The sequence below is a fragment of the Coccinella septempunctata genome, chromosome 4 (assembly GCF_907165205.1).
Source record: "Coccinella septempunctata chromosome 4, icCocSept1.1, whole genome shotgun sequence".
Lineage (NCBI taxonomy): Eukaryota > Metazoa > Arthropoda > Insecta > Coleoptera > Coccinellidae > Coccinella > Coccinella septempunctata.
Window position 1 is genome coordinate 16,472,173 of NC_058192.1, and position 13,758 is coordinate 16,485,930.

General features: G+C 35.5%; 1 protein-coding gene across 1 annotated transcript in view; it reads right to left on the reverse strand.

The window, feature by feature from the left end:
* LOC123310849 (whirlin) overlaps positions 1 to 13,758 on the reverse strand; it is a 151,512-nt gene that overhangs the window by 74,963 nt on the left and 62,791 nt on the right. Inside the window, exons 8-12 of the mRNA XM_044894530.1 lie at positions 11,493 to 11,665; positions 5,927 to 6,116; positions 5,664 to 5,807; positions 485 to 541; positions 158 to 258 (exon numbers count right to left, since the gene is read on the reverse strand). Of these exons, the coding sequence (XP_044750465.1) occupies positions 158 to 258; positions 485 to 541; positions 5,664 to 5,807; positions 5,927 to 6,116; positions 11,493 to 11,665 (665 nt within the window). The remainder of the gene's footprint in view (positions 1 to 157; positions 259 to 484; positions 542 to 5,663; positions 5,808 to 5,926; positions 6,117 to 11,492; positions 11,666 to 13,758) is intronic.

Below are 13,758 nucleotides of genomic sequence, written 5' to 3' on the forward strand. Positions count from 1 at the left end.
TAAGTTACCGCAAATTGAGATATTAGATTTCAGTTGGACTATAAAAAACAATAAAAATTTGGATAGACTAGTGTACCTTCATAGAGATATATGCATTCACAGCATCATCTAAAAGAGACAACTATAAAATATCAATTATTGAAAATTTTTCTCTCACCTCGGCACCCTATCCGCCATGCCCAATCCCAATCCCGAATCCTCGCTGGGCGAACGAAAATCATCATTATAATTTTTTTCGTCCACTCCGGGACCATAATCCTGCAAGGGTTAACACAAAATAGAACAGCGTTGAACGCGGCAAACAAAATGTCTAGGAGCATGATGAAGCATCGGAATTTCCTCCAATGTTTCATCTTTAACTCCGTGGACAATTTTCTCCTTTTTATTGATATATAAACAATAACACCTATGTTCGCCACAGCACCACATATTTCTATCATTTCGAGAAACTACTGAACGAATGGGGGAAAAGATGAAAACTCACCTCTGGATAACTTTGGAAGATGGAATGATTGGCTTCGGGTATTGGCATTCCTTTTCTCTGAAAACGAAAGAACATGATTTCAGGAGTAAAGTATTGCAGAAGTAATCTTATAATCATATCATACATAATAACACCTAGTAGGAGAAAAACAAAACGAAAACTGTATTTCAAAATCCTTAATTATTCCATACGTTGAGAATTTATACCAGCCAAGGATGAAAAATTGGACATTTAGTTAGTTGATACGTTAACATTCATTTCACGGTTAAATTATTATCTTATTGTCAAGCGTGCTTTCTCCGACTTCAACACATGATATTTTTACAAGTGAGAAACTGGAAGTGATATTTTGCCCACTTGTTGGAAAATAACTATGAATGTTCCTGAAATATTGCCCGAATCTTGGCATCACGATTGCTATTGGCTGCTACTACGATAGCTGGATATATGGTTGTTGTAATTAATAGAAGATTGACTACGTTTTTGTACATTTGAGTTGAGGAATATTCAAAATTCTCAGCCATGGATTCAATTCAAAACACTTAAACTCATCAATTCATTAAAAGCATTCTCTTATGGAAGATGAAAATACATTCGGGTGCAAGTTAAAATAAAAAAACATGAGGAAAGTCACGTTAATAAGGAATATCTGACAACCAATTCAAACGTTATCTGACAATCCAATAGTGAATCGATTTATACATTTGATTTTTTTCATCAAAAGCATTCATCAAGCCAAGAACAAACGTTAAATGAAATTTTTACATAATCTTAGACACACTCGGTCATGGTTGCAAAATGGCGGAGGAATTGGTTTCAAAATCAATGCATATTTCTTGTTCGCATTAACAACCAAATAATAATCGAGTATTGCTACTTTTTCGAACAGTATAAAAGGATCTAATATTTGAGAACATTCTTTACTTTTCAATACAGTATCGACACTATCAAGTAGTCATTACTGTATATCATAAATAAAGTCACCGTTCGGATTAAGATAACTTTTTTTATAGCCTTGGGATCAAACTTGGGCTCTGGTAACCTCAATACGACGTTCTAAAATTCTAAACGATAAAGATAGAGACACATTAAACTTACTAACTGAATGGAGAACGATATAACTATAGTTTTAGAATGTTTTTCAGCGAAACAACTTCGTTATACCGATTCCAAGAACTATTTTTTCAAGAACCGCTAAAATATTCATCCGGGACTTTCGTTCTATTTCATGCAATTCCTAGATACTCTCAAGGGAATCGAATTGTTTTCGCTCTATACTTTCGAGGCACTGAAAGAAGAAGGGAAATTCCCGGAGTGAGAAATTAGGTTCATCCTTTCAGGACCAACGACTGCTTTTATATTCTCGGTGAATGTGAATTGCGAGAGTGCAGAAATGTATTTGATCTTTCTTTCGTCACAGAATTTCTTTATTGCTCTCTTAGTTATGGTTAGATCAACCATTCATGATTTTACTCTATTTCGAATCGTATATTTTTATTATATTCTATTCTACCTACTGAAACTTTTCCAATCGATGTGAAAATGGAATAAAATCAAGGCCGAATTCGGGTATGTTATTCTCCTTGTTATTCGAGGAGTTTTTCGCTGTAAATAGCAATAAATCCTACTCCGAGAGAAATATGAACGTGTTTTGTGAGTTGAAAGTTTTCGAAGTGATAATGGGGACAATCACCCTCAAACGTTCGGAAAATACGGAATAGAAAAACTGATAAAACTGATTGTCCTTTTATACGAAACGCCTGAAGAATGAAAGCATTCCTTAGAAGATAAAGACTTTCTCTTCTGGTCAGTGAGCAAGATTTCGAAAATTATAAATTTCTATATTCAAAGAATTTTCAATCAAAAAGAAGTTTTTATCGAAAATAGGAGGATTCTGGTGCATGCCCTTCGTACTTCAACTGGAGGATTTATTGAATATATCATGAAGTATTTTCAAATCAATTCGATGAAAAATATAATGTACGCACAAAAATTCAGGAAATCTGCTACCAAACAAGATCCTCCCCACTCTTATCCAATGACTGTAAGGAGCAACCAGAATAAACTCACTGTTTCATCGAGGAAAAAAATCAATGTGTTGACTGCAAGGTCCTAAATAACTAATCCTTTCACTTTTTCAGTTTCGTACTTCCAAAAAGTGGAAAGTTAGAGGAAAGTGAAACCTAGATCCTTCTTTTATTTGAACATTACTTTATTCGAACTTAGAGCAGAGTATATGACTTTCACAAAAAGGAGTTGTTAAACCAGGAAACGTGTTTCGCTATAGCATCTTTAGGTGCGTGAAGGTAAGTGTAAATTTGATTTTCGGCCACATAAATCCAATATTACTTCATTCACTTGAATATCGACGTTGGTTGGAATTTAAGGTAAATCCTTAATTCTTGAGCTGAAAGATTATAAAGTTCAGAGACTTTGATGTAAAAAAATAGTAAAATTTACATTCTGTAGGTACTGAACTTTACATGAATATAATGATTATTATTCCGGTAACACCTCCCTTTAATTTTCTCTTTAATTTTTTTCAATCAATAATCCAGCCACCCCATGATTGCATTGCGTACCAAGTATATCAGGTTAATATTTCATGGAGGAAAAATTTCGTTTTTCGATTTTAGAGAATTTTTTTATGTTTGTTTATGTTACAGATCTTATCTCAACTGCATGTTTCATGAAATTAAATAGCAATTTCTACTGATTTTCTTTCAACAGGAAAAAGTGTGAAAATGATTACATTCAGAATATTATATGAAATTTGTCGTGGAAATTTCCTTCATTCTTCCGCAAATAGAAACAGAGTTTCAATGTTGTGACTCTCAAGAAACCCCATTATATTCATTAGAAGAAATTGGATGTGTACATCCCCGGAGGTTAACGATATTTTATTGCTGCGCAAAACTATAAAATAGCTTTTTTATTTTCTGCGGGCTCTTGTTTCCCACAGAATTACCCGTTTCTAATTCGGTGAGCAATTCTTGCTACTTTCATTTTAGATCTAAGGAGTTGAAGAAGCATGACGTCAATATTGCCACTTTAGGTATACGAAAATATTTTGAATGTCATCAATACATTTTTAGTTATCAAACAGTTTAGCATATGTAGGAGTTTAAGCACAGGTAAGTGTAGGGTATACGATTATTATACAGGGTCCTTCAATAGTGCGTTAGACTTCCATAGCTGCCAAACAAGACGTTTTAGGAATTTAGTTGGGGAGCATTCCCTTTGTACTTTCAATTCTGCATCTCAGGAAATTATTTTCTGATATACAGGGTGTTCCCACATAAAATTATTCAACAAATGAGTGATTTTTCAAATGGAATACCCCTTATATTTTTTTTTTATTTCAATACCTCTAGGTACTCCTGTGTCCAGCAGATACGAAAAATGAAATCAGAACGGAAAATTTCATTTAAATATTGGATACAAAACAAACGGGCGTTGAAAAAGACAAAGAAAAATTTTGTTAATCCATTTTATGAATAATAATTTTTTTGGATGCCGATAAAGCTCTGTAATCGTTAGAATACACAAGTTACCAATAATACCTATGTATTGTGTTACTTATTCGGACAAACATTATTATTTTCATGTTGAACTTCAAGGATTATGATTTTGGAAGGGTTTTAAAGTTTTTCAAAAATTGGTCATTCAGTTTGGTTTCATTGTGTGACTCATTTAAAATATCCGTTAGCTATTATATTCATTATTCCTGAAATTTTTGGTTGAAATGTCATTTTTCGTGTCTGCTGGACATAGGAGTGAAAATAGTCCTAAGGTTACTTCTGAAAAAATGTAAGATTTTGAACTGTGTACATTATCATGGAAAAAAATACAAGGTGTTACATTGGAAAAAATCGAGAAAAAACAATTTGAAATTCTTCATATTTGGACATTGACAACGGACACCCTGTATAAGAGAGGTTGATCATTTAGGATCGATGACTAGGAAAATTCTTAATTTAAGAGAAATCCTGATCAAATTCATGTTTCTATCGCTACTGGAAATCGGTAAAGGACTTTTACCGAACTGCTGTTTCGTCGAAATTTTGCAGTTTTTTCTCAATGAGATCCGTACCGTTAGAAAAATATCGCTAATATTTTGCATCATGGTAGAGGTATTGAAGAGCATTAAAAATATGCAAAAATATAAAGAGTGTTCCATCAAAAAAATCACCCATTAGTTGGATAATTTTATTCGGGAACACCCTGAGAAATAGTTTCCTGAGATACAGAATTGAAAGTACAATGGCAATGCTTCTCAACTAAATTCCTAAAACATCTTGTTTGGCAACTATGGAAGCCTAACGCACTCTTGCAGGACCCTGTATATTTCGAGAAATATTTGGAATTTTCTGTTTCAAAAAGTTTATTATATTTACTGCAAAAGATTGACTTTGAAATAGCTCACCTGCAAACATCAAAGCAGAAATATTATTATTCGTAGTGATAGATTTGAGCAAATGCAGACAATGAGTGAAAGTGAGAATTGAAATTTTTAATCCATACGTGATTCAACAAAAACAAAATGAGGGATAATCGGAAAATATCAATTTCTTCTTTAAAAAATACGTCAATCCAAGTCCTTATTTAGACGGATGTTCAATGATTTGTGACAAAACTTAAAAACAGAGAACAAATTTTCACTCTTTCAAAGATATCCAGGTTTGAGGAGCTTTTTTCAGTCAATCACGTTTTTCCTTCGATGGTACCCTTTTTATGGAAAAAAAAACATATATTTCAATATTTTGAAATTGCTTAGATACTCAATCCCTACTTATATTAACGTACAAGGATGAATTATTTGCTGAATGAAAACATTTAGTAATTATTTGCTACTTCTTTTAAATTCCGATCTTTGAATTTTGTAGTTTTCAGTGATAAGTCTGAGAAATGACAACAAAGCACAAATTTTACTGTGAGTTCAATCGTCTTTAGAATGAGTCAACTAACAAGATTCATTCAAGCACAAGAAATCGAAAAAAAGGAGCATCGTGAAGATAAAGTATACAAATCATTTTCCTCATCTCACGACGAAAGATAGAATGTCGCTTACACTTTCTCGCGATGTTCTGAATTCAATTCGTACATTTCGGAAATGCCTACCGGAAGATTGAAACTTGCTGCCTCCTGTAAATCCGATAAAAACAATCGTAAGACTCACCCTCGAGTGTCGGTAATCGTGTTCTCTGGGATCCCTAGGGTTTATTCTTGACGAGGACTCCAGATCCCTTCCGTATACTAATTCGTCGAACTTCGATCGGTCTTCTACGGCGACTATCTCCCTCAATTCTGTCATGAGAGTGATCTGAAACGAGGTAATGTTCGAGTGAATTAGCCCAATGGGGGAAAACATGTTTAACCAGCTCTGTTGAATTTCTTACTTTTCTTTGTCTTAGGTACTGATGAAAAAAAAAGTTAACTCACTTTTTCTGGCGTGTTTAGTAGTTCAGTCATTACTTGTACAAAGGCATCTATGGTCATATGTTTAGCGGCATATTCGTCCGTATAATAACAGAGGGAAGTGAATTCTGGCCGAGAAAGAAGGACTCTGGCCTTTTCCTCCACCATTTGTAAGGCTGCAGCCCATTTTCTTGTTGTTGCGGCAGCTCTACTCCTAGAACGAAAAAAGGCATTTAGTAAGGGGGGAAAAGTCTCCTGTGAAGAATGAAATCCTCATTCAAAAATTAAAACGCATCTGTGGAATTTGAAAAATTGGGTACTTTGGCTGAATACATCTCAATTACTAGAATATATTGATATCTAGTTAGCCTAGACCACTTCCATCCATAGCAACGAACAATAGCTCATTAGGATGTCAGTGTGAAGTTTGAGGTCAAAAAAGTAAACCAGAGTTACGCAATAAATGAAAAGAAACCGAAATTGTGAAAATCGAAAAATGGTAGTATCGAGCCATCATCAAGTAATTGTATTTAAAAGAGTTAAGAGGTAAGCAGATTTACGAAGATATGCTTAATAAACTTGGTGATCGATGTCCTTCGTTTGCGACCGTGAAAAATTAGACTGCAAGCTTCGAAAGAGGTAAATTTTCCATTGAAGATGATGACCGATCGGGAAGGCCAGTTTCTATGTCAGTCCCGGAAAATATCGATGCAGTTCATGACATGATTTATCAGGCTGAAACGGATATCTGAAGCACTGAATTTTGGACATGAGAAAAATTGCTGTAAAATGGATCCCCAAATGTTCACCAAAAGCGTGCAAGGGTAGAAGCATCGGGTTCGATCTGTACTCGATTTGAAAACGATGTAGACTTCTTAAACCGAATTGTTGCTATGGATGAGACTTGGGTACATTTCTACGATCCAGAAACAAAGCAACAATCGATGGAATGGCGACACTCTGGTTCTCCAAGATCTAAGAAGTTTCGTCTTCAAAAGTCTGCCTGAAGAGTTCTTGCTTCACTTTTTTTTGAGACTGCCATGGAGTAATCATGATTGATGTTTTGGATAAGGCTAGAACAATAACCGGAGATTACTATTCGACATTACTGGCCACTCTACGGGAAAAAATTAAAGAGAAAAGACGCGGAAAGCTATCCAAACGTGTTTTGTTTTTGCAAGACAACGCCCCTGCACACAAATCTCATGTTGCCATGCAAAAAATTAGTGATTTAGGGTTTGAATCACTAGAACACCCCCCTTATTCAACAGTTTTGGCTCCATCTGACTATCATCACTTTCCTCAACTAAAAAAAGTTTAAAAGGTCGTAAATTTTCTTCCAACGACCAGGTAATAAAAGTCGTGGAGAATATTACATTGTGTAATATCTTTGAATGTATCCAATTAAGAGGAGAATATATTGAGTAATGAAATATTTTGACATTGAAATTTTGTTTGGTTCTATAGTAGGCTAAGAATTTTTCAATATATCCTCGTGAAAAGATCCACAGATGTGTAGTGTCACAGATTCAGCTTGTTATTCTGAGGGTCATTTTGTTTTTCCAGGGGTGTGCACAGCTCATTATGAAGACTCGAAATGGCTATATCTTTTTATTGAGTGTTTCTTTTGACCTCAAGAACCTACTTTTGAAATATTTACTCGCCCGTATATGACTCTCTTTCACGTTATATAAAAAATCATAACTTCGGCTTATGGAATCAGGATTTGTTTGTTAATTTTATACATGTTATAATTCAACACAGTCGTCCATAAATCGATACACAAAATAAACTTTCAGCATGTGGTGGCATCAAATGCACTGACTCTTTCCGACGTTGTCGGCCTATTTTTCGACAGGGCTATTTCCTGGGATTTGCTCGCGTTTTTGGCCTTCCCGATTCGGCCGCACAGATAACAGAGAGTCACGGTCCGTCTGGCAGGGAAATGAAATGTCGGGGTAATCTGTTCTGCATTGTAGCCGGGACTTTGGAGGTTCGAAAACGACCTAAATTCGGCGATGTTCGGTTGCATTAGGCTGCGGTTGAACTGGGATTCCTGAGGTGGGTTTGACGTGCAACGTAAATGGCAATGTTGAGTTCGGTAGTTGGAAAGCATCCCTTCGGAGGATTCGTTCCTATGCTTATTGGGTTACCATCACACTGTAGTGTGTGGATATTGGAATTTGGAATGTGTTCTTCAATCATGGGCGAAATATACAGGCTGAAACTGGAAAAGCATACAAGGCGCTTTACCATTTTACCATTTTACAAAAATGGTCCACATATAATATTCAAAATGGCTGAGCTACAACCCCCGGAATTTCATTGAACTTCAAGTTCAGTACATCCGAGTCAATCTGATTAGGTGAAATGGTTCACTTGAAAAAATTGTTTTACCGTGCGATTTGGGGGGAAAACAGTGCAGAAAATTGAGACAGTTTATTGAAAACGCTTATGTTGGCAATGTGCTGTTATTTTTACCGTATTCTACACTATTTTTACGATGATTGTTGGACGGTTCGAACAAGAAGAAGATTATGGTATCCATTATGAAATAACTTGTAAATAATATAGCCGAATTTTAGTGGTGAGATTTCGAACTAATATTCTATTTTTTGCTCACTTGTGTGCTAAGTCTTGTTCTCTCAGTTGGTATCGTAATGAGCCATTCTATAAAATTGTTAAGGTTACTAAGTAATGGGAAATTCGGCAATTTTAAGTTTCCATTTTGATTCCCACGTAAAAATCGAATGGGCCAATAACCTGAGCGGAAATCATTTGTTTGAGTCATAACATTGCTTCACGATAATTCAGATAACAAATAATCTAGTCTCGTATGAGGACCTATTTCACTGATCATTTTCAATTTTTCCTTCAATTTTGTCATTTTGAAAGTTTTGTGAAGGCGACTTTTGGTGAAACGCTTTATTCTGACCTATTCTACCTTCTGTTAAAAGAATGCCTCACCTTTAAATGTATATGTTACCGACAATGTGCATAATCCGGCATTCTATGCAATGCCTAGGTATTGTATGGAATGCCTGACGCCTAGTAGGCAATGTGTTGAGGTAAGATCTCATTGATGAGAGGAGATGTTGACGATTTAAGGAGCACATTCGTTCCTTGCGAATTCATAAAAATGGCGGCCGATTAACGAGTGTCTCTGATGTTCATTTTAAATAAAAAGAAAATATTAAACATATCATCTAGGATGTGAAAACTCAGTAATTTTTGTTCAGAATGGCTTTTCAGATATCTCTCTATCTCTCCAAACCTCTATCAAAGGAGGAAATGAAAAAAATGTTTCAATCGTTAAATAATATCAATTACATAGCACAAAACATAAAACATAGAACACGGTGCGGAATATTCGTTGCCTACTCAGAGGATCTCGAGAACCGAGCTTTTTTTCAGAGAAACAAAGAATAGTGAAAACCGCGGCTATCTACGATTCTTCGTTTTTAAGTTATTAGCAAAAATGAGATTTAGACGATTTCGAAAAGTTCTCATAACTTTTTTGACTTTGAAGTTACAGATCTGAAATATGAACCCTCTACAGGCACTTTTTTACGTAGAATCAAAAGACGGGCTCAAAATATTTTTTCATTTCGAAGCATTAGGCGAACTTTCGTTTTTTTCAAAATACAAACTTTTATTGAATTTGTTATTTATCAATTGGAAGAAATCCTTTGTCAGTAGATTCTACGTATAAAAGTGCCTAATGGGTTCAAGTTTCAGATCTGTAAGAAAAGACAAAAAAGTTATGAGAACTTTTCGAAATCTTCAAAATCTCATTTTTTGCTGGAGGCTACGATTCTCACCATTCTTTGTTTGCCTGAAAAAGGGCCAGGAAATGTTTCATCCATCTTCTTCTAGCTCTTATACATAGTTCTCGAGATCCCCTCAGTAGAAAACGAATTGTGCCCATCCTGTACATACCCATTCTAATAAGAAATTCAAACCCGAATCATTTCATTTCACACATTCCTGGCAGATCAGCAGGCATTCTATAAAATACCTAGGAATTGTATACAATGCCTAAAGTAAAGTATGAAATGGACAAACGCATTCGAATTATTTCATACATTTCCTAGAAGACCCCGGCATTCTATACATTGTCTAGGCAGTATATAGAATGCCTGAATTATACACATTGCCGGTAACATAATATACACGGGATTCATTGCGATGGCCTAGTAGACATTTATGGAGTACTAGTGCTGGAAATTTGCATGTTGTGGTTAACGTCTATGAACTTTCTCTCTAAAATATTTTAAGACCAACGCTGCTTTCAGTTATAATAACGGAAACAGCCCACTCCTTTCTTAGTTCAAAGGGCACACCCAGTATTGGTATCATTTGATTTGATGGAAATTTCAACAGTAGGCCATACCTTCGGTTATCGAGGTTCTTATGAAAAAAATTATGTCTCACTTTTTAGAAGTTTTTTTTGAAGAGGTTTTTCTTTCAAAAAAATTTGCAACATTTTCAATCTTTACATGTAGTTTTGAAAATCTGTTTTATTTTTGTACCTAAAATGTACAGGCACTTATGTGAAGAAGATCAAGTTGGGCAAATCGAATTAATCAAAACTCAAGATTTTCAAATTACAATCTATATTTTTTATTATTTCAATCGATAGTTATACATTTCACCAGTAATTATTCATAATTCTTCTTCTGCTTCCTTTAACTATGTCCACGGCAGAAGAAAAAGAAGAATTATGAATAATTCATGATTGACGAAATTGACTGACATGATGGATGAGTGACAGTGTGCTAAGGTGAATTTTCACGGAATTTAATTTATTGCCAGGTGTAAATAAAGAAAAAACTCAGCGCAAATATTTCCGTTTTAACTTACTGTGAGCACCTAGTCAATCCACGCCAGTAGTAAAATATTGAAAGTTACAGATTTTTTATACCATTCCAAAGTCCAAGCTTACCGTCGTGAATTATTCATAGAATGCACTCAGGAAGTATGAATGCCGTCGATATTTTACCGCGGCATACCACACTGCCTGAATCTGGGCATTATGGTGATTGAAACACCAGCCGGTGTCGACCAAGCATCCATTCTCATGCTTTTTCCTTCGTGTCCCACGTTAAAGTTTCATGTAATTTATTTTATCCTCCCTAGTGGCATATACCTAGACCGGCCCTGAAGTCCATTCGTGCGGATTAATCTTGTTCGCGGAGGAAATTGAATATGGCGAAAGTACATTCATATATTAGCGAAAATTTCGTTTCCGCTGTTGATTCTACCGGAACAGGTTGAAAATGTTCGATATTAGTTGGATGGAATGAAATTCCAACATCGCGAGAACTCCTATCTTCGAAATAAAATCACCATAACCGAGTTGAAGAACTTTGAAAGGCATCCTGCGAAGTTCGAAAGCGCCAAAGGGCCACCGAGTTTTTATTTTCATTTTGCGGGCTTCAAACTCGGAATTTTCGTCTTTAACTCATCATTTCGATTTGAAACTCGTAATTTCCTACTTCTGGTCCTCAAGCGCTTTCATAGTGAATATTCCAACGGAATTGATTTCAAGGTGTAGAAGCCTTGTTAGTTAGAAACAAATGTCGCTTACCCAGGACTACAAAGGTCCCAATCTCTGTCGTAGGCAGTGCATGAATGAGGAACTTTACCGACGTCCCTCACCACCAAGGACATCCTCTTGTGATACTTGAGCTGAGCCACCGCTTCATCATGGGTAACGTCCATGAACGACTGACCGTTAACCTCTAGGATTTGATCCCCAACCTAGAAGAAAACAAAATAAATGAATAAAATGGCTAGTGGATCACGGAGGATGTGATTTTCAGCATTGATATGTTATTCAATATTAAAAATAAGTTAAAGGTCTTCCGCACTCATTTAAATCGAAAAAATCATCATGTAAGAGACTAGACATTGTTTTCGCTTCAAGCCCTCAAGCAAAGATTATAGAGTTAACTAACCTAACTCTATAATCTGTGCCCTCAAACTCCACTCAAATTAATATTACCTACTGCTTGTAATTAAATTTTCCTTGTCTTTCAGCATTATTGTAACCTTGTCTCTGCTGTTTTTTCTTGCATTTGAGGATATGATCTATTTCTTTTTTTCATCTGCCTACTATTAAGGTTATTTATAATACGTAATTTTGTATCGCACTTCCAGAGCCCTAAGGAAGGTTATAAATATACCGAAATCAGTACTGTATCGTCCCTCAAATTTCTAACCCTATTCCATAATTTTCCACCACTGAAATCATTTGAAAATATAGGTTCAGCCTCCTCTTTGCGATAATTACTGTTATTTTATTGAGAAAAGCTTGCGGACCAAGATAACAGGTACTATGTGAATACGTCGATTAAGATATATTCAGAGGTGCTTGCATTTTTATCCAAAATTATCATGTCCTTCATCTCCAAACATCTGGCAAATCAAGAATAAAAATACAAATTGAGAGGAGGTAACATTTTGGAAACTATTTCAAACTCTTTACTCAGGCAATAAATCGAAAATTTCCAATTTTTTTTTTATGTTTCTCATTCGGACATTGTTCGTAATAAAACAAAAATATTTATTATTAACTCAGTTTTGAGAAAGTGAAATGATTTTTTTTCTTCGCATCATTTAGACGTTGAAGAATATTTGAAGCAATGTTAGTGAAGGTTTTGTCTTACTTGGAAATTATTTTCAACCAACTGCTTATGACGAGAAGTAATAAAAGATTTTTTTGTGTAATCTGGACCTTATTTAGGTTGAGTGCCAAGGTGGAGTTCAAAAGTGACTTTATAGTTAGACGCATCTTTTGCGATCAAAATTGTTTTTTTGATAGAATGTTGGAAAGGAACTGTAACCCTAGGTTAATTGGTATTTAAAGGCAACTTCGTTATATCACACAAGATTATATAAGGATTCTCCAAGGGATTGTCCTTGATTCAATATTCAATAAGTTGCGTTATGGACACATATTTGCGTTATAATTCAGACAATTGGAAGCAATTATAATAAGTATGATATTATTATAGCAGATAGCCCAACATTCAATTCCCTATCAATTTCCTCTTCTTCTCATATGAATCTTGAAACTTCCCTCACTACAGAACATATACTCGAACAAAAAGCCGAATACGCACATTGGAGATTATTCATCATTATTTCCTCTCTCGCCAAGAGCAGTCCCGAATCGAAACTTCTCCAAAGATAAAGAATCCATTCTCAGACGAGAACCCCAACAATACCCATACCAATTAACGCTCCTTCAGTAAACAGCGCACACAAAACCGCCACGACTCAGCTCTCGCATACTCGTCCAAAATAACCCATCTCGATACTCGGACAACAAAGAAACCCGAAATGGTGATCGATCCTAGCGAGGCTTTGCATGAAACGGCGTAGGGCCTGCTAGCTAAAAATGTGTTAAGGTCATAATCGATCAGATCGGCCGATATTCCAGGCCGTTAAAGCAGCACACTCGAGTGTGTTCAACCGTCTGTTGGATTCAGTGCCGGATTCTGCGGTTATTAAAGGATTGCATCCGGAAATCCAATAATCCTAACTCCAGCTACTGCTTTAACGGAAGAAGATGCGGAGTTGATAGAAACCTTTCGAAAGTGGATTAATATGAATTAGATCCTTCAATTGGTATTCGCATATTATGCATCATTTTTATCCTATTCCACCGGTTCAGCGCTTCAAGCAGTGCTGCAGTACCAAAAACATTGGAGCAGTATATTCTAATCTGGTCGTAGTTGGAGTTGGTCCTTCTCAATAAACACGAAAACGTAGAAAAAACCGTGCGTTTTTCAAGCAACACTACTATTATTTATTGCTGAAAAAACAACAAAAAGTCGTTTCCGATTAAC